The sequence below is a fragment of the Coregonus clupeaformis genome, chromosome 24 (assembly GCF_020615455.1).
Source record: "Coregonus clupeaformis isolate EN_2021a chromosome 24, ASM2061545v1, whole genome shotgun sequence".
In the NCBI taxonomy this organism is placed as follows: domain Eukaryota; kingdom Metazoa; phylum Chordata; class Actinopteri; order Salmoniformes; family Salmonidae; genus Coregonus; species Coregonus clupeaformis.
Window position 1 is genome coordinate 51022531 of NC_059215.1, and position 22469 is coordinate 51044999.

Consider the following 22469-nt stretch of genomic DNA (forward strand, 5'->3'; position numbering starts at 1 on the left):
ACACACACACACACACACACACAAAGGAGTCTGTTTAATACTGAGCCTTGCAGACGATCAGTGGTCAGGTCAGGAGAGGGGAATGGAAGGAGAGAAGGAACGAGGGAGGGAGGTTTTCCATCATTCTCTGGATGGGTCTGTGTGTTCCAGAGGGCAAGGTTCAGCGTGAGGCCTGATCTGTCTGTGTGTGTGTATGTGTGTGTGTGTGTGTGTGCAAAGATAATTAAACAGGGCAAACAGATGAGCCGAGTGAAGAGGGTAGAGGTCACAGGAGATGGAATAAGAATAAGGTGAAGGCCCGCCCCCACACACCACACCGCCCCAACACACCCACCACGCCCCCACACACCCACAACACACCCACACCGCCCCAACACACCCACCACGCACCCCCAACACACCCCACACCCACCCTGCCCCAACACACCCACCACGCACCCCCAACACACCCCACACCCACCCTGCCCCCACACACACACCCACCCACCCACCACGCCCCCACACACCCCAACACACCCACCACGCCCCCCACACACCCCACCCCGCCCCCACACACACCCACCACCCCACCCCCCACACACCCACCACCCCGCCTCCACCACACCCACCCCGCCCCAACACACCCACCACCCCACCCCACCCCAACACACCCACCCCACCCAGCCCCCCACACCCCAACACACTCACCACCCCACCCCGCCCCCACACACCCACCACCCCGCCTCCACCACACCCACCCCGCCCCAACACACCCACCACCCCGCCTCCACCACCCCACCCCACCCCACCCCAACACACCCACCACCCCACCCCAACACACCCACCCCACACACCCCACCCCACCCGGCCCCCACACCCCAACACACTCACCACCCCACCCCGCCCCCACACACCCACCACCCCACGCCGCCCCCCACGCACCCCACACCGCCCCAACACACCCCACACCGCCCCCACACACCCCACCCCCATACCCCCACACCACCCCACGCCCCCCACACACCCCACCCCGCCCCCCACACACCCCACCCCGCCCCCACAAACACCCCACCCCCATACCCCACACCACCCCCATACCCCACACCACCCCACCCCCCATACCCCACCCCACCCCACCCCCCATACCCCACACCACCCCACACCGCCCCCACACACCCCACCCCGCCCCCACACACCCCACACACACACATGTGGAGAGAGATTGACAGGGATGGATACAAATGGTGATATGCTTTATATAAACAGATGTGCTACTGCTGAAGATAGCCTTGACAGTCATCCCTTTGATGAACAGGCAGGGAGAGGGGCTGAAGCAGGGAAGCAATGCCTTTGTACTCCCGGGGAGGCTTTATGCTGAGGAGGCGGTTACACACTCCACACATTTCCCTGTCTGCACATCTACAATTACATGAATTACAAGCCAAGGGCTTCAAGAGACCCATTGTCTGCCCTGGCGGAGTGTTGGGGGTGTAAGTGTGTGTAAATAGCATGTGCGGATGTTTGAGTGTGTGCACATTCATGTATGTAGCTAGGTCTATGGCTATGAGTGTTTGTTTCAATGGTGATGAGTGTGTTTGACTGGAGGATGTGTGCATGCCTGCATCTATGTGTGTGTGTGTGTGTGTGTGTGCGCGTGCACAGGGGGCGTGAAATCAATGGGTTTCACTCAAGCCTATAGAGGAAGAGAGAGATAACCGAGGGATGAGGAAAGAGAGAAAGAGTTGTGTGCCAGAGTGGGATGGAATGGGATGAATTGGGGAGATCAATGAGTTGGAGGTGGAGGTGGGGGAAGAGGCTGCAGGAAGGATGTTAATGCCATTATAAGTCATTGTTTCCAACACTTCATTCCTGAGGTGTAAACTGATCCGGGGGCAGGGCCAGGAAAAAGCTGCCAAGGTGTGGCCGGCCGCCGAGTTTGTTTCTTTTGCTGCCCCGCGGGCTGGCTGCAGTCTAAACTGAGCCAACCTTGCTTTCTAATAAGTCTAAATTGAACTACCTTGCTCCCTTGAACCAGTCTAAATTCCAACTATTTGCTCACTAGTTTCAGTCTAAACTTTATCCTCAAAGCTCTCCTTGACTGACAGAGGTAAGGTAGATAATTGGGGGAAACATTTTTGGGGAACCTATCCAGTGACTTCTGGCAGACTGAGGGGAAGAGTGTCCTAGGACTGGGATTTGATCTCTGATCTCTGATGCCCTAGCTCTCACTTCTTACTCCCCCCTTCTCTCTCTCTCTCCTCTAACCTCTCGCTCTCTCCTCTAACCCCCGTCTTTCTCTCTCTCCCTCCCTCTCTCTCTCTCTCCGTCTCTCTCTCCCCTCTCTCTCTCTCTCTGTCTCTCTCTGTCTCTCTCTCTCTCCCTCTCTCTCTCTCTCTCCTCTCTCCCCCCTCTCCTCTCTCTCTCTCCCCTCTCTCTCTCCCCTCTCTCTCTCTCTCTCTCTCTCTGTCTCTCTCTCCTCTCTCTCTCTCTCCCTCTCTCTCCCTCTCTCTCTCTCTCTCTCTCTCTCTCTCTCTCTCTGTCTCTCTCTGTCTCTCTCTGTCTCTCTCTGTCTCTCTCTCCTCTCTCTCTCTCTCTCTCTCCCCCTCTCCTCTCTCTCTCTCTCTCTCTCTCTCTCTCTCTCTGTCTCTCTCTCTCTCTCTCTCTCTCTCTCTCTCTCTCTCTCTCTCTCTCTCTCTCTCTCTCTCTCTCTCTCTCTCTCTCTCTCTCTGTCTCTCTCTGTCTCTCTCTGTCTCTCTCTCCTCTCTCTCTCTCTCTCTCTCTCTCTCTCTCTCTCTCCCCCCTCTCGTCTCTCTCTCTCTCTCTCTCTCTCTCTCTCTCTCTCTCTCTCTCTCTCTCTCTCCTCTCTCTCTCTCTCTCTCTCTCTCTCTCCAACTCCCTTCTAACTGCAACTTCCCACAGGGCACAGACGTCAGTTCAACGTCTATGTTTACATTTGGTTGAGTTGTCAACTAACGTGAAATCAACATGAATTCAACAAAAAATATCACCATGACATTGGATTTAGGTTAAAAGTTGGATGTAAAAATTACACAATTCCCTTACGTTGATGACTTTGTGCAAATCCAATCAGTTTTCCACATTTCTAACTATACATTTGGAGTCCAAGTCCTACATCTAATACTTGTTTTGGAAAATAATGGCTTCAATCTAGAATGGGTATAATGACCAAAAACTGCCAAATAAAATGCAACAAGTATTTTGTTGGGTCAGTGTATAGCATGATACATGATATGGAATAGTAGTCCAACTGTACTACTGACAATTATAGTGGATACTAGCCTATACTAGGGTTATAACTAGTTAGGCTTGGATTTCAGACAGGGATATGTGTCTTTCCATATGTTACAAAACGTAGCCCAGCTGTGGTGATTCATAGTCTCAGTTTCTAGTCGCCGGTTAAAGTTCGGAACAAGTGCTTTGTTGGATCGATAGGGCAATTAAGTCTATCTCCCATCGGATTAATCTTGTGCAAGATTAACCCAGGCAGAGAGCAGGCAGACATCGCAGTGAGTCAGTAGACTAAACAAAGCAAAGATCACAGACGTTTACTGATTGATATCTCCGCCCTGCCCTCTCCACACAAGAGACTCCACACAGGCCACACAGTTCCCGCACTGGCCAAAAGTAAACAGCCGCACATTCAATTGTTTCTGAGGAAATGTTGCTTTCGTTTTTTACCTCAGAAAAAGGAGGGTAAGCTACATTGTAGCTGGCTACATCGTGGCTCTATAAGATCTTCTATAACAATGCCTTATAGAATATACAGTAAGATGAAATTAAAGTTAATGGTGCTACAGTGTAGGGCGGCAGGTAGCTTAGTGGTTAAGAGCGTTGTGCCAGTAACCGAAAGGTCGGTTCTAATCCCCGAGCCGACTAGGTGAAAAATCTGTCGATGTGCCCTTGAGCAAGGCACTTAACCCTAATTGCTCCTGTAAGTCGCTCTGGATAAGTCTGCAAAATGTAATGTACTCCAACTCTGTGTAGGCCTATCCCGTCTTGGCACCTTAGCTAGGCCCAAGGGTCTTAGCTTAGCTTGCCAGGAAGTGTGAAGTACTACACAGTGGTTAAAAGTACTACTTAAGTAGTTTTTTGGGGTATCTGTACTTAACTTCACTATTGATATTTTGGCCAACTTTTACTGTTATTTCACTACATTCCTAAAGAAAATAATGTACTTTTTACTCCATACATTTTCCCTGACACCCAAAAGTACTCGTTACATTTTGACATTAAAATGGTCCAATTCACACACTTATCAAGAGAACATCCCTGGTCATCCCTACTGGCGGACTCACTAAACACAAATGCTTTGTTTGTTCATTATGGTGTCGTCAGGTTTGATTAATATAAGGAATTTGAAATGGTTTATACTTTCACTTTTACTTTTGATACTGAAGTACCTTTTAGCAATTCCATTTACTTTTCATACTTAAGTATATTTAAAACCAAATACTTTTAGACTTTTACTCAAGTAGTATTTTACTGGGTGACTTTCACTTTTACTTGAGTCATTTTCTATTAAGGTATCTTTACTTTTACTCAAGTGACAATTAAGTACTTTTTCCACCACCGGTACTACAGTTGCAGACCCTTTGGGTGCTGGGCAGTCAACAAGAATGACGATATCTACTTCATGAGTCTTACTCAAGACTGCCACAACAACGGATGGAGTCACATTGACGGCAAGCTTTCCACGATTGAGGTGAAGCTCCAGGAGGAGGCGAAGGAGGCGAAGGAGGCGAAGGAGGCGAAGGAGGCGCGACCTTGAGCAGTCGTCTTTGACTCGGCAGCTTGGGACAAGTGACGGGGTGACAAAGGGAGGTGGGCGGAGCGCAGTGTCCCAGCTGATGCCCTCCACAGAAAGAATACCTCCCAGAGCCCATGGGAGCTGCCCTTTGACCTGGCTGCAGCTAAGCTCCCACGAGCCCTCTTGAATATTTCCTTGCCCCCAATGATCTTGTCCAATTTGTCGCGAAAATGCCCTGTCAAGGGAAAAAGTTATTTAAATGTCGCTTGATTGAACCATATTATGCTGTAAATGTGCAGTGATTGGTTGAAATTGCTAACCTTTTTCTTGTACTGTGGTGATGGGTCAGTTTTATGTGATAATATTGCGATGATTTGACTGTTTAATTCATTGGTTGGTGAAATTTGCAAGCCGCCTCAATCTGCGGGGAATTGTTGATTTTGCAAAAATGTGTGTGTGTGTGTGTGTGTGTGTGTGTGTGTGGAGAGGAGGCGGGGAGTGGCGAGCCTCCATCACCGTGGGAGACAGCCAGTTGGGGATGGAAATGAGTAGGCAGTGAGCTCATCTCCTCTAACAGCACACACACACACACACATACATAAACACACACACATAAACACACACACACACACACAAACACAAACACACACTTGCCCACGCACAATCACACACCAAATGAAGCAGAATAGGCCATTCCTATTCAAATGTTCCATTTAGTCTCAGACAGATACTTGGCTATGTAAACATTAGATGATTAGATGAGCGTTAAAAAGAACTCACTGCGAAGCATCATATCTTAAACACTTTCACCAAAGCAGAATGTAGATTTCTTTACCTTTAAATTACTGTACTACTGATGAGCTTTTGTGATAGTGCTGTATAATCATAATAATCATTATATTTACAGTCTGTATGCTGCAGTGTGTTTGTGTGGCTTCCTTCATTAGACAGCCATCTGCCCTTGTGAGAGCTGCTCTGAGGCACACTATTGGCTTACGCGAGCTGAAAGAGGTGAGAGGGCGAGAGGGGTCATCATTTTTGGGGTGAGGTCATGTGACCAAGCACCGTCACACAAAGAGGATCCCCGGGCTGACTCCGCACAAATCGCCCGCAGCCAGCCATGCCAATAAAGCACCACCTTCTCTCTCGCTCTCTCTCTTTCTCCCTTAGCAATCTGCTACCTTCTAAAACCAGCCTCTTTCCCATTACAAACCCATGCAGAATTGGACCACTAGGCCCTCAACTAGTGTCATCAATTCATACCATTTACCGACACATCCTAATCAAAATGTTTGTGCATTTTATTGCCTTTTTTCTATCACAATTAGCCTTGAATTCAGCTGAAATAGAGTATGTGATTGTTCTATCAGTATAGTATAGTCTAGTCTTACTCCCCAGAACAACCGAGTCATTCATAGTGTGTGCTTAGGGCAGGGGGATGTGTCTGTGTGCCAGTGTGTGCCAACGACAAGACAGTGCCTGTAACTGGGCCACTCCTTGACGAGAGAGAGAGAGAGCTGCATACCAGACATGCTACTACTGTTCCACCACGGCCCGCCAAACACTGCATCTATCTTTATCCACAAACACACACACACACACACACACACACACACAGACACACACACACACACACACAGACACACACACACACAGACACACACACACACACACACACACACACACACAAACACACACACACAGACGTGCGAGAACGCCGGTGCCTCATTTTTAGCCTGGTGATATACTGAGATATGAGGCCATGAGTCAAAATAAACTGTATCCACTCCAAGGAGGGTGATGATTGTCGACTGTGCGAACACGGAAATAGACTGGGATGTTTACTGTACACACACATGATGAGACTTCCCTGTCTGGCATCACACTAATATTATTATAGGGCATTCCATTCAGAACCAAGTACTGTTGGTTACCAACGAGTTTGGTTTGACTTCGTTTTTTCATGTTGGGCATATATATATGCTTTATTGCACCAATAGTAACCCTACACTAGACTTTCATTGATTGGCTGACGGCTGTAGAAGCCCTGAGGCGATTGGACGAGGCGGCGGTCGGTGGTTGGTTGGATGGAGGTTGAATGTGTAGCAAATTGCAATAGTTTGTATGGCAGAGCAATGTGTCTATGAATATTTCAAACCCCAAGTCATCCTGCAAACAGGCTATGTCATTAAATAAGCAAGGAGGCCCTTGCTGCCTACGGTAATCGGCCATCAATAATAAATAGCTTGCAACAAAATAACGGCACATTATCGTTCGCATCAAAAGTGCTGGGCTGCTGTTAAAAAACACATGACACCGAGAAGAAGTCATGGACTGGCAAACAGCTTCCGGTTACTACGAGAAACCAAAATCAGTAGCCCGGGTAAGCTGCTGGCACTACTTTCACTTTGGGGAGAGGAGGGATCCCCGTGGACATTAACATTTACAGGGACCTCCCCCTGTCTTCTCCTCTCCTCCTCCTCCTCTCTCCCCTTCCATCTTTCCTTCCGAAGCGACATAGCACACCCGGGCCTGTTCAATGCTCCCCCACAGTCACGCAGGCAGTCAGGTTATAATGCACTCTCCAGCCCTCTTGGCCTCTGCCGCTCGAACACGCCCCCCCGGACATCCATTTTCCGTGTGTGTGGAGGAGGGGTGGGCAGGCAGGCAGTGAGAGCTTCTAGAAAAGAGGGAGAATACTCTAAGGACTCATGGATTCAAACTGTTGACCAACAGTAATAACACCAAATCCCTGGGAGCTTAACATGATAGTGTACTAATTATTATACTGTAACTTCCATAGGTAATGCTTCATGTGTCAGAAATACAGCTCTGTGTACTAGCCATATGAATACACAGTTGAGCAATCAAACAGAAATTGCAACAACAACAAAAAATCCATTATAAAAAATAAACAAGAGTAACCTAGATCCCTTTTAGATCTGTTGTTTTATCAAGTATTTCATAGAGAGAGAAGCCCCGTCTGTTAGATTAATTTTAAAGCTGCAATATGTAACTTTTTTGAGTGACCCGACCAAATTCGCATAGAAATGTGAGTTATATATATGTAATTCTCATTGAAAGCAAGTCTAAGGAACCCGTGTGGCTCAGTTGGTAGAGCATGGCGCTTGCAACGCCAGGGTTGTGGGTTCAATTCTCACTGGGGACCAGTACGAGAAAATGTATGAACTCACTAACTGTAAGTCGCTCTGGATAAGAGCTTCTGCTAATTGAATTAAGAAGCGGTAGATCTGTTCTATACTGAACAAAAATATAAATGCAACAATTTCAAAGATTTTACTGAGTTACAGTTCATATAAGGAAATCAGTCAATTGAAATAAATTAATTAGGCCCTAATCTATGGATTTCACATGACTGGGAATACAGATATGCATCTGCTGGTCACAGATAGCTTAAAAAAAAAAAAAAAAAAATAGCAGGGTGGATCATAGAACCAGTCAGTATCTGGTGTGAACATCATTTGCCTCATGCAGCGTGACACATCTCCTTCGCATAGAGTTGATCAAGCTGTTGATTGTGGCCTGTGGAATGTTGTCCCACTCCATTTCAATGGCTGTGCGAAGTTGCTGGATATTGGCGGAACTGGAACACACTGTTGTACACGTCAATCCAGAGCATCCCAAACATGCTCAATGGGTGACATGTCTGGTGAGTATGCAGGCCATGAAATAATTTCTGGGATATTTTATTTCAGCTCATGAAACATGGGACCAAAACTTTACATGTTGCGTTTATATTTTAGTTCGGTGTATGTGCGTTATTTCTATGCTTCCCGTTCTTAAGTTTCGTTTTGGGGTCTTTTACTTTCGGTTTGGTACACCAGCTTCAAACAGCTGAAAATACAATATTTTTGGTGATGGAAAATATATTTCACAGCAGTTTAGATGGTACAATGATTCTCTACACTATAGTTGCTTGCTTTGTCACATAAACTGAAATTAGGTGAACTACTAGTACTTTAGCAACCAGGAAATGGCGGAGCGATTTCTACATTGTGCATCTTTAAAAGGCTGTGAATTAAAATAGCTGCTGGCGGGGTGGAAATAAAAGGAATCGGCGCATTTAATCTTTTCTCCCTCGCCGTTATCGGACTCTTTTGAAGAATTTCCCAGACACCACAGTCAAGCATGTCACCTGTGATTCCCTGGTTGCCTCTCGTAATAATGCGTGTTGTGATGACGTGTTGACCGTGTTGTGATGACGTGTTGACCATGTAGTGTTGCTGTGTAGGTCTATTGTCTTAGTGGTACATGTGGCAAATAATTCACATGAGCTTAACTGCTCATTCAAATAATAAATGTAATTGACTTTCATTTGCATACCATTCAAGCTAAAAAGCAATTACCATCCAAATTGTTAAAGGGAGGTTTTCCTCCGAATGTGGAAGCGGCATCTGTTTGTCAGTATGAAATCCATGCCTTGGGTCTCATTGAGAAAGAAAACACTTAGTATAGCGCTAAAAGCCAGAGCCATATATAACAATGTACTGTATATACTGTATATAAATTTAGAGCCATATACAGTATCTCTCGACATACACAGGACATAAAATGTACTTTTTGGTCCAACAGCCAAGTGGCAGGTAGATTTTTAAAAATCTACCAGCCACTCAGATTTTTTACCAGCCAAAATAGCTTTTTTCCCGCTAAAATTACACCAACAAAACACAACAAATGTATGAGCATGCTTTGTAATGTTTCTAAAACAATAGATGTATTACTAGTAAGAAGTAATGTGGTATAATGTTCACCTTCCCCTTTAAGGGCGGGAGGTTACCGTGGTAACATGACTCCAGTCATGTTTGTGCGTGTGACGTTGAGTCTGACTAGTAGTAGCTTGTGAACAAAACAATGTAAATAGCCAAGAAACACAAGGACAAAGTCTCACTTCAGTAGACGTTAGTCTAATTTACTTGAAACTAACTTTTATGCCTGTGCACAGCACTCCTAAAAATGAATATTTCATTAAGCTTTTCACATGCGCACAGCCCCCAGCCAGGCAGTGTTGCAGCGCGAGGTGGAATAGGATTTGTAGTTCTTCTGCTTTGTGCGATTAACTTACTAGCTATGAAACAAAACGGCAGAAATACTTTGAAAACAGCTAATGCAGTATTTATTTTACTATAAATGTGATCATACTTGACTATTTGTATTCACAAATGCGAGTGAAATGCTCGCACTGTAGAGACCTGACCACCCGCCAACGTGGCTGGTGAAATATACATTTTACCCGCCAATGCCAAAATCTACCCGTATTTGGCAGGCGGCGGGTGTTAATTTTAGGCCCTGCATACAGCTCTGCTAAACTCAATAATTAAACAATCATGCGACGAGACGGTCATTGACGAGACGTTCATTGCACAACCCCCCCCCCCGTGTGGTATATACGTAGATAGAACTGATATGAGGTTAGATGAGAAGACATCCCGTGTCTCTTCTAGTTGTGTAGTGGAAATGAAGGAGTGATGGAGTCTTCAGCCACCCTTGACAGGGAAGACCCGGCTGTCAATATCCCATCGATCACTAGGAACCATCAAGCTGATCTAACAAGGCAGGACTCACTGTACCCAGATGACACAGAGTAGTCACAGTCTGCCTGGGCAGAGATAGCGATTGGGTTGGAGCCGGACTCATTTAGCTAAGCCCTAAAGTGAATTAGTGGCTTCCTTTTTCTTGGACCATGCAGGCTTCTGGAGAATATGATAATTTTCTCGGTCATGCACAGACACACACATGCACAGGAATCATTGGATGATTCCTCAGCGATCACAACAGCCCTCACGACAACACAAAGCAAAAAAGTCCTTCTTAAATCAATCCACATCATCACCACTACCTCAAAACCACCAGCCAATAGCTGTATTTTAGCTGTATAGAGTATTTTAATTCAGCTGCAGTTGCTGCATTTTCCCTAGTGGAAAACCCCCAGAAAGCAGTGAAGAGGGATATTCTCTCTGTGGCCATTGATATGCATGGCTACCAGCTGTTGTGCTGTCCACATGGTGGGTAAGGCTCTCTGTCAGAAGGCCAGTGCCGGTGCCTTGCATATGAAACAGGACATGGGCCTCTATTCCCTCAGGGAGTTCACTTCCCCCCTTCCAACAAGCGGCCCCTTCAGCTGGAGGCCAGATATCCCAAGGTGCACTGGGACATTTTTGGTCAGTGGGAGGGAGGTTTCAGCCCCTGCGAAATGGGGTCTGGAGCCCAGCCACACTTTGGGAGCAGTACTTTTGAAAACAACGAGGCCCCCAGACCTACTTGCTAAAGCGCTTACTCTGCAGAGAGAGAGAGAGAGAGAGAGAGAGAGAGAGGGGGTCTGCCTGGCTTGCACTGTGCATGTTCCTTTTGAGGCTACAAACTCAGACTAGCTTTAGGGTTCAGACATTTTCAAACTAAATTGCAACTGCAGACCAAAAGCATCGTTATAAAAGTCCTTCAGATGACAGATTGAAACGTAGAACACACCACTTCCGAAAAACAATTTTTGATGCACCCTCCTTCACAGCCTCTCTCTCTCTCCTTAGTTAACAAATGCCCAGGAGCGAGAAAGAAACACGGAGGGAAAATAACTCAATTTTCCTGTCCCAAAGAGAGACAAGCGCCTGGGCGGTGGAAGATTGGTTTTAACAGCGCTGTGCAGCTGTGGGTACATGTTTCATTCCTGCCCATTCAGGAGGGTTGACTTGCGTTATGGGCTTGTCTCCTCTCTCCCTCCCTCTCCCTCGCAGGGAGTGGCGGGTCTGGAATGCAACTTCTGTCGCAACTCCCCCGCTCCCAGCCTAGACTAACTACTAGTCTTGTCTGCTGGCTTCCCCAATGCGGCTTCTGTCAAAACACCAAACAGTGTCTGATAGCCCTTCCGCACCAGAGAGCAACCAACCAGCTGCTACAATACAGGGCCAGACAGGGACAACCCATTGACAGCGTTGTTCAAGTTGGAGATTTTTAGGCTCTGAGTCTGACATTTTTTTTATTTCCTTTTTTCGACTTACGCAACCAAAAGCCTGTGCTGCTGCAGGAAAACCTGGTCGCTTGTGCATAAACTCAGTCTCAACTGGAGGCTGGAAATGTACACTCTCTCTCTCCCTCCCCCAACAGATGGGGCATGTATAAATCATACCATCTTGAGGTGAAATAAAATCTAACGAGCTACTAAATCTGCGGCCGCCATCCTTATCAAACCATCCTGATATGGAAAGCCACTGATTATATTTGCGACCCACATGGGTAACAGCCAGAACCCAGCATGGTGAACTTAAGAGACTTAGCCTACTGCTCCACACCCTACTCGTAACCTTTGAACCCATTCAATAGTTCCCTGAGTTAACTCGCTCGCTCATTCACTGTTGTTTGAACTCCCACAGTCGACACCTGCGCTCTCACGTCTCAGATTAAAACAGATAATTCACTTTTACTGCAAATTCCAATACAGCCTTTTATAGTGGGAAGTAGGCTGCAATAAGAAAGGTATACTGAAAAGTCGTTGTGGTGTAATTTCTCCTCTGAGGTGTGTGTGTCTGTGTGTGTAATGCACAGACTGCTGCTATCGAGCATAGGGCCCATGACCTCAGAGAAGCAAACCGTCTCTGAGGACAGGAAGTCCTTCGAGCTCACTTCCTGTGTCTGACTGTGAGACGGCTGCTAGCTACAAGCAAACTCCGGTCTATCACTTACTCACTTCTCTGAAACACATTTCAAGGTAACACCCCTGGTGAAATGCCCTGACAAAGGGAGACTTGTAGGCTACTATAGCGAGAGAAGTTTAGCAATATTATCATAATTCTGCTAATATTATATCATTAGTATTGCTTTTACCAAGCCGCTCCTTTAAAAAAAGAAATGAAAACAACAACAAAAATACTAAATAAAGAGTGGATTTAAACCAGGCTCAGGAGAGTGCTTACACCAACAATTACTAACACACAGGTGTCTTTTGAGCCCCTGTAACAATAGAAGAGTCCTTTAGGTTCCCCCAATCAAACCAAAATACAGTGCCAAGAGCAAGTGTTGACCGTGCATGGCAAGGCTCTGGCCCTCCTGAAACACTGGCAAATAGAAGGGTAAAGGCTGTGGTGGTGAATTGTGAGAGACCTGTTGGTAAACACTTCCACTTTGTTTGTATGGCCCACCGAAAAGTCTCTTAACATAATCACCCACTCTCCTTTCACCCTCCTTTCATGCCGAGAGGGGCAAAGAAGTAGGTAATTGGGGGGAAGGGAAAACGTGTGTGTGTGTGTGTGTGTGTGTATGTGTGTGTGTGAATGCTCTCCTTTGTTGGGATCATATTATGTCTCCACCACAATACTCCTATCCCTGCTTCATCAACTCTATTCATGTGTAACAGTTCATGCAAATGGCCATGCTTGCCTTTCATTTGTGGAGGGGGCTCTTTTATCAGTCTTAGTTGGAGGAAGAGGGGGCCCTCTGCTTGCCAGCCTGCCCACCCCAAAGCACAGACCTAATCCCCCATAGGATTTACAATCAGGGCTCTCTGTCTGCTATAGCTGCAGCTCGAGGCTATAGCCCCCAATGTAAAAGTCAGGGTTAGGCCACCGGAGGCCCCCATACTGTTCACAAAGCTCAATTACCCTCAAAAAGGCTAGCTTGGGTGGCATGCAGGAGAGGAGACACTGAGCCCCTCTCCCATGTTTGATAAGCTCCCCTCCACATCATTTAGGGGTCATCTGATAGCCGGCCACAGAAGCACTGTCGGAATCCACCAGAGAAATCATGGCTTGCAGACAGTGCTGGCTATGTAAATCGTCCAGTCTCTCCCCTCCCTCCCTTCTTCTCATTAGAATATAAGTGCTCTGAAATAATATAATTTTCAAGAAACACTGCATTTGGAGATACATTTAAAAACAAAAATGTTTTGACATTTTCCTGTTGCACAGGACTGTTCTTTATGTGATACTACTAGCCTATAGCAGGCTAACCCATCGGCTCAAACACAGACACAGAAGGGGTAGTAGCAGCCTACTGGTTATTCAGTTGACAAAGTAGACGTCTACTACAGTAATGGTCTCTCGAGGCAGACAATTGACATATCTTCGTGCCCTAATTAATCCAGGCGCGCTGACCACCCTCATGGGAGCTCCACGCCATTACGCACGGATCAACCCCTCGTTAATGACACGGCCACCTTGAAGTACCTGAGAAAACACGGGCCGACCAAGTGCCTGTTTCTCAAACACAGCCTAGTCAGCCACAATACACAGCAAAGTGCGGAATGAGCGAGCGCAGCCCACACCGCAAGACCTGGGGGGAGGGTGATGCGTGCAACTGCGTGCAGGACAGAGGGGAGTTTTAGCTATACCCCTACGAACAGTGTTTTCGCGACTTTAGAAATGATTACATTATTTCCTCGACCCTATACATCACATGGGTTTCGATAGTTGTTGTAACACTATTATAGTGCCATTTGTTGGTAAATGGGATTGTACTTACAGTAAGACCAATATAATTGAGCAGTTGACACCCGCAGAAGTGTTTCACAGGCACATAATGGTTGTTTTGCCACCAGAGCCGTTTAGCTGTTATTCGTGGACAATTAGTAACAGTATGTGAAGAGTAACCCAATCTTGGAAGGACTCGCCTCCAGTCTAAACTAGACCATGGCTGGGACAAATCATTGCGCCAATAGTCTATACTGTTCTCGAGATACAAATCTTTGACTCTTAGTCCGAGATAACAGTGCATTTGCAAGAACACAACACAACAAAACACAAGTAAGATAAAGGAGCAAAAAACGTTCAATGCAGTGTACATTTTTTGTTACAGCAGTGTAACAACATTCGTATAATGTAGCAACACTTGCAACACTGTGTAACTAACGAGTTCAACTCACCCTGGATGCTTTCCTCTTATATTTGTTGGCGAAGTCAAATTTCTCTTTAATGTCGTCCAAATGCTGCTCTAGGCGCGCCCTCTCCTCCTTCCCCGTGTAATCCTGGCCCAAGAGGATGTATGCCCTCCAGTTGGCGGAGTCGAAGCCCCAATGGCAAGTCCTGTTTTCCAACGATTTGTGACTGTGCACCACGAATTTATGGGTCGGGTACATGAGTCTGCAGTCAATGCACTGGATGCAGGCTGCGTTGGGGCTGGTGTACAGCTCCGGGACGAAGAGACCCTTGCACTTTCCAAAACACTCGTGGTATATTTTGAGGCTTTTCTCCGTGAACTCCAGCTCCAGTGAGCCCGTGAACTCTTTCTTGCAGTGCGGCGGGTAGGTGCCCCCGTAAATCAGGGCATTGCACAGGCGCTCCGCATCCGTTTTGGTGATGAGTCCGCAGGAAGGCGCAGAGAAGGGGAGAATCCCCATGACTTTGAGGATCTCCAGCTGTTCCGCCGTGCACCTGGAGCAGTAGATGTGGAGGTCGTCGCACACCGAGTTGATCTGTTGAAGGGAGAAATCCCGCAGTACGGTGTTGAGGATCTGCGGCAAGCACAGCCGTTTCTCGCCGCCGACCACGAAACAGGAGACAGTCTCGGTCTCCAGGACCGTCTCGCACCTCTCCGTGGAGCGGTCGGAGGGGATGAAGAGGGGTCCCGGCATCACTGTCCGCGGCTGCATGGGAAGATGCAGCACGGGCTCGGGCTCTTTCCCATCCTTCTTGAACAGGAGGTCATGTGGCCATCGAGCAGAAAACGCCGCCGGTCCGCCGAGGGAGCTCATAGAACTCAAATGAAACTGCTTGAGAGTTTGTTGCAGTCCTGGGTGAGGTTGGAAGCTTTGTCGAGTTACAGTCTCCATGTTTTCACTAAGACTTTGAAAGCGAGAGTTCCTTTCAACTGGGGAAAACTAAAACAATTGAAAGCCACGATTGGTTCCGGTTCCTTGTAAATCCAAGGTCTCCGAGAATTAGCCAAGTGCAGAAAGCGCTTCATCAAACATCCACAAAAAAGTCCCGGGCAATGAGTTTCCAATTCCGTTGACTAGCCTACTAAGCGAATGGTGACACAGGCGAGTCTTCCCCTGCAGTACACTCCTGACTGTCCATATCTAAAACGCGTCCCTCTAAAACTCCTACAAAAAAGGAATAATGCTTTCGAAGATCCAGAAAAAGTATCGACCGATAAAGCAAAGCCTTCTCTCTCTATGTATCAGGTATAAAACACAGTAAAAAGCCGTTTGGAACCTCCTTTAAACTGTGGAATACTGCAGTATAGCCCGACGCATACACTCCGTCTGCCCCCGCTGTTCGCTATGCCTGTGTACTGGAGATGGCTAGTCTGTGAGCTGGGTTGCGCTTGCTCACTCACTCGCCCCTCTCTCTCTCCCTCGCAGCCCCCCTATCTCAGTGTTTGTGTGTGTCTGGCTCAGTCATTGAATCCCAGCCAAAAATGTGACTGACTCCGCAGGCTGGCTCTTCCAGGAACAAGTCGTCACTCCCCCACTTCTCCTAGCAGCCTTGTAAAGTCGGAAAAAACATAAGGCTTAAGCGTGAATCACTTGGTTCACAGCTAAGAACCGCTGTAACCCACTGATGTGTAATAAGAACGCTGTAACCGAAAGAGGATGGGTGGTGTTTGCAACAGACAGTCAAATTTTGATTTTGAGGGGAAATGCAAATTGTACGACTGACTGCGGTTTATTTATTGAGGTTTATTTTTCCAGGCTGGCTTAAACTGTTAATGGCGGAAACTAGGGAAAATTTGATATCAGGGTCACATATTATTATTATTTTTTTTTTTTTTCATTTTAGCAGACGCTCTTATCTGGAGCGACTTACAGTTAGTGAGTGCATTCATTTTCATACTGGCCCCCCGTGGGAAGCGAACCCACAACCCTGGCGTTGCAAGCGCCATGCTCTACCAACTGAGCTACAGGGGACTACATTTTTTGAAGGCATAGCAACATAGGACTAATAATAATAATACATTAATAATGTATAATAATTACAATAATAATAATAATAATAATATTTTTTTTATATATATATATACTTATTATTATTATGTGGATGCACCATTCCAATTCCATTCATTTTACACATAGGCCCACCTATTTTAGGTATTTGCATAAAGTGACACCTGTAGTTGTGCCAATTAATTGCACAAGCATAGCTATACTTTACGAGCTCCCCTACAGTAGTAGCACAGTCTATGAAATGAAACAATTATGTTTGAGTCACTTTCCTCCTGGGTTTTGAGTATGAATTATAATGTGCAACATCGAGGGCATGGATGAATATGCACACTTCAAACTTATGAACAGTTGAGCAGTGTAGTGGGTGTTACACTAGGATCATGTGGAGTCCAGCTAATCATTCCTGTTGTCCTGAAAATAATTGGAAAAAGTGAACAAATTGCAAACTGGACTTGCACTGTGCATTTAAAATGTACATTGTTACTAGCGTGTAATTCACTTTAGCAATTTGGTTATTTATCCCGTGAATGTAATTGAATAAATAATACAGCCTAATACATTTGTGGAGTATAGGCTACTACCTTTTTATTACGGGTCTTCATAATAATAATATGCCATTTAGCAGACGCTTTTATCCAAAGCGACTTACAGTCATGCGTGGATACATTTTTGTGTATGGGTGGTCCCGGGGATCGAACCCACTACCTTGGCGTTACAAGCGCCGTGCTCTACCAGCTGAGCTACAGAGGACCACATGTACCCCCATGTAAAGTAGCCTAGGCTATATAATAATACATAACATACGAATTATAAAGATTCATGAAACGAACTGTATGCTAGTCTACACCAGCATTGCAATATTGTTCATTTGGTTGTCTCTGTTGAGGTGTCATGCCGATGTGCCCCCTCCTGTCCTGTTAAAAAATATTACTAACCACCTAGCAATTTTATGAAGTTGGCTTTAGCTAGCCCAGATTGGTTCCCAACCTCATTACTAGCTACCAAGAATCCATTTCAGGCTGTCAATCAAGTTAGAGTAGTTAGCTTGTCTAACTATCTCAGCTGGCATGACTGCTGGCAAGGTTGGTAGACTTTAGAAAAGCAAGCAATTACTAAATGTACTGAATAAGACTCACATTCCTTTCAATCTTTTACCCAGATTTTAGCAGAGATGCAGAGAAGCATATTTAGGTTATTTAAAAAAGAAACACCAGTCAGGAGGATACAGACAGCTCAAGAGGTATGCTTAGATATTTTTTTTTTTTACATAGAATTAAGCATAATGATTATGGCTCTAGGTTGCAGGAAAAAGCTGTTTCATTTGTTTGAAAAATGCAAAATTCACCAACTTACAGTCGGGGGCCTAGCCCCCCTCCGGACCACCCCCCCCAGTCATCCTCATGTACTTTGTGCCCCCTAAAATGTTTGGGGTGCATGACGCCCCTGTCGCCAATGAAGATTTACTGTGATGTTGTGAGCCAAGAATGAAAGGTGAGGCAATTGTTTGCTGTTACTGTGGCTCCCCCTAGCCATGAGGCAATGTAAATACAACCTAATGGCAACTGTATAGATGCACTGTCATAGAGGTCATTACAATATAAATTAGGTAATAAATTAGTACAGCAGATATTCATTTAATCAATATATTTACATGGCATATAGAAAACACAATCATGAGTAGGCACCAATGTTAATGTGATGGATACTCTGACCCATAGATCAATGACCAATGTGTTATAAGGAGTTTATACGCCAATCATAAGCTACCCTCCAGAAAGGCAATCCACCTGCTAAGCCTACGCCAACAGTCTCAACCATTTACACAATGGATCAGTCCAATCCTCTTTGAAACAAATTACAATTATGACAATGTTTGAGACGTAGCCTTGTACAAATTAAGTTCCCTAAAGGGGTTTCATTCTACAAGATTGAACCATCTATGACACAGTTGGGTTGAGAGAAGGGTCTTTCAAGCCTGGTCCCAGATCTGTTGGTGCTATCATGTCAACTCATTGCAATGCCAAACATGTTTTGCATGACAAGGAGTGGCAAGGAGTGGAATGATAACACAGGCTAGAGTCATTCCACTTCCTCATAAAACCCACCCAGAGTAGCCCACTGGTCAGCGGGTGTGGGTTGCCAGATCTGGAGCTATGGTGGCAAGCTATATCCTACATGGCTGAAGGATAAGTTACCTTTGTGATAGGCCAGGAGTGACCTGGGGCTTTATCTATTTGGCAACGTTCCCATCATATTGCTGGGGTCTGGGAGCCACGGGGCAGGAGTCTACTGAACACTGGTATCTAGTCTACTGAACACTGGTATCTAGTCTACTGAACACTGGTATCTAGTCTACTGAACACTGGTATCTAGTCTACTGAACACTGGTATCTAGTCTACTGAACACTGGTATCAAATCAAATTTGATTGGTCACATACACGTCTTTAGCAGATGTTATTGCGGGTGTAGCGAAATGCTTGTGCATCTAGCTCCGGCAGTGCAGTAATACCTAACAAGTAATATCTAACAATTTCTAAGTAATACACACAAATCTAAGTAAGGAATGGAATTAAGAATATATACATATATGGACGAGCAATGACAAAGCGGCATGGACTAAGATACAGTAGAATATTATAGAATACAGTATATACATATAAGATGAGTAGTGCAAGATATGTAAACATTATTAAAGTGACTAGTGTTCCATTTCTTAAAGTGGCTGTCACGCCCTGGCTCTGGGGACTCTAGTATGTTGAGTCAGGGTGTGAGTTTTCGTTTGTTTATGTTCTAGTTGTTGTAATTCTATGTTGGCCAGGGTGGTTCCCAATCAGAGACGGCTGTAGCTCGTTGTCTCTGATTGGGAGTCATACTTAGGTAGCCGTTAGGCATCATTGTTTGTGGTTTTTTGTTCTTATTTGGTTTGTGTTCAACCGTAGACATCACGTTTTCGTCTGTTGTTTTGATCGTGTGATCATACTCTAATAAATATAAATATGTTCACCTTCAACGCTGCGCATTGGTCCTCCTCCTTAGACGATCGTGACAGAAGAAACCACCAGAACTGGACCAAGCAGCCTAGTGAGGAGCAGAGTGGGTGGACTTGGCAACAGTGGAGGAAGAGCTTCGACTGGGTCAAGCCGAATGAGGAGCTGAATGGCGGAGATTGGAAGCAGAAGAGCGAGAGTTGGGCGAGAATTATAGAGGCCTGGCCCACGGGGAAGAGAGACTCCCAGAATTTTTTTAGGGGGGGGCTCATGACGTCGGGGCAGCAGGAGGCCGCGATAGAGCGGCCCAGCGGGTTGCCAGAGGAGGCCGCCAGGTTACGGGGGCCACTGGTCGAAGAGGGGATGGAAGGTGGAGAGGCACGGCGAGAGGTACTGGGGTGTGTTACCAGTCCGGTCCGGCCCGTTCCAGATCCCGGTGTAGGGCCAGTGGTGTGTGTCCCCAGTACGGTCCGGTCTGTTCCTGCTCCCCGCACCAAGTCAGTGGTGCGCTTCGTCAGCCCGGCTCGGCCCGTTCCTGCTCCCCGCACCAAGTCAGTGGTGCGCTTCGTCGGCCCGGCTCGGCCCATTCCTGCTCCCCGCACCAAGTCAGTGGTGTGTTTCGTCAGCCCTGTCCGGCCCGTTCCTGCTCTCCGCACCAAGTCTGTGGTGCGCGTCGCCAGCCCAGTCCGGCCCATCCAAGCTCCCCGCACCAAGTCAGTGGTGCGCTTCGTCAGCCCGGTCCGGCCCGCTCCTGCTCCCCGCACCAAGTCTGTGGTGCGCGTCGCCAGCCCAGTCCGGCCCATCCAAGCTCCCCGCACCAAGTCAGTGGTGCGCTTCGTCAGCCGGTCCGGCCCGCTCCTGCTCCCCGCACCAAGTCAGTGGTGCGTTTCGTCAGCCCGGCTCGGTCCGCTCCTGCTCCCCACACCAAGCCAGTGGTGTGCGTCGTCAGTCCGGCACGGCCCGTGCCTGTTCCACCGGTGGCGGGTCCGGCACCCGTCAGGTGCTGCGTCACGCCAGAGCTAGAGCAATCCGCTCCACCAGTGTTCAGTTCAGCTCTGGTCAGCAGGGCCAGACCGGACCAGGGGTACTTTGGGGGGTTAGAGAAGGAGTGGGGGTCATGTCCGGAGCCGGATCCGCCGCCGAGGCGGAGTGCCCACCCGGTCCCTCCCCTGTTGTATTTGGTTGGCGCCTTTAGGGGGGGTTACTGTCACGCCCTGGCTCTGGGGACTCTAGTATGTTGAGCCAGGGTGTGAGTTTTCATTTGTTTATGTTCTAGTTGTTGTAATTCTATGTTGGCCAGGGTGGCTCCCAATCAGAGACGGCTGTAGCTCGTTGTCTCTGATTGGGAGTCATACTTAGGTAGCCGTTATGTCACGATTCAGACAGACGACCAGAGGACCACAATTGCGTCACACCAGAAAGTTTATTAAACTTAAGGGAAAAGGGAAGTAGGGAGTGAATGAAGGCTCCAGGGGTAACAGGGATCCCGTCCAATGCGCTGGGTCTGTGCCCCCCCCAGTGGCAGCGATGCGTCCCTATGAAGCCGGTGGTGGGTGGTCCAGAAGTCCTGGGGGGAGACACAGACACAACAGGGCGGAATGAAACCAGGCAGCAGTACAGTTCAAGGGAAATCCAAAATACGTAGTAGCAAGGCAGAAGGCTGGTCAGAGTTACCGGGATTGAAGAGTAGTCAGGAGTCGTAATGGCAGAAGCAGGTCTGGATCTCCTGAGGCAGAAGAGTATCCAATAAACAGGCAGGTCCGGGGTCACAAAACCAGGGTGAGCCAGAAGCGCGAGGCAAACAGGTTCCGGGTGTGAGCTTTGCAGACGATCTGACACCGGAGAGCTGAAAGACAGGGCCTTAAATACTGGGAGAGGTAGTGGGTAATGCAGCGCAGCTGGCAGAGTAATTAGAGCAGAGCAGAGCAGGGACAGGTGGAGCTAGTTAGGCTGAGTAGAGAGAGTGGTGAGCAGAGTGGAAGAAAATTAAGGTGGTAACCCGGTGGAGTGAGAGGCCCATGACAGAACCCCCCAAGGGGACGGCCCCAGAAGTCCCAAGAGCAACACCACGCCGGGCGGGAGGAGGGGAGCCGGAGGAGGGCTAGAACTCCTCCGAACGGTCCGAGTGAACGTCCTCATCCTCGGAGGAAGCCGGAGGGCCGTGGTCGGGGAGATGGGACAGGTCCCGAGACAGGATCAGGCACAGGACAGGAAGCCGAGCGGGCCGGACGGTTAGGGACCCCTCTGGGGCGGCCCCTACGGATTGCAGGTTGATCAGGATGCCGTTGGTGGAAAGCGGTGATGAGAGTCCTATCCACAATCCGACTAGCTGGCACCCAGGTCCTTTCTTCAGGTCCATAGCCCTCCCAGTCAATGAGGTACTGGAGACCCCTACCCCTCCGTCTGGACCGAAGCAGGCGGCGGACGGTGTAAACCAGACCACCATCGACGAGCCGTGGAGGAGGAGGACCAGGCGCAGCAGGGACCAGCGGACTCTCATGGATGGGCTTAATCTTAGACACATGGAAAGTGGGGTGCACCCTCAGGGAATTAGGCAGTTGGAGCCGGACAGCAGTTGGGCTAATCACTCTTATGATAGGGAATGGGCCAATGAACCGAGGTGCCAGCTTCTGCGACTCCACCCTGAGTGGCAGGTTCTTCGATGACAACCACACCCTTTGACCAACATGGTAGGTGGGAGCAGGAATTCTCCGACGGTTGGCCCCGGTAGTGTAGCTGGCAACGGACCTGAGGAGTGTGGCTCGGGCTTGTGACCAGGTGCGGCGACATCGACGGGCAAAAGCAAGTGCAGATGGGCAAGTAACCTCCTCCTCCTGGCTGGCA

The 22469-nt window shown here is 47.7% G+C and overlaps 1 protein-coding gene across 1 annotated transcript in view; it reads right to left on the reverse strand.

Annotated features, from left to right (window-relative positions):
- The window catches only part of LOC121537683 (ski oncogene-like), a 108732-nt gene extending 92554 nt beyond the window's left edge, over positions 1 to 16178 (reverse strand). Inside the window, exon 1 of the mRNA XM_041845275.2 lies at positions 14616 to 16178. Within this exon, the coding sequence (XP_041701209.1) occupies positions 14616 to 15521 (906 nt within the window). The 5' untranslated portion in view covers positions 15522 to 16178. The remainder of the gene's footprint in view (positions 1 to 14615) is intronic.
- Positions 16179 to 22469: the final 6291 nt, after the last annotated feature.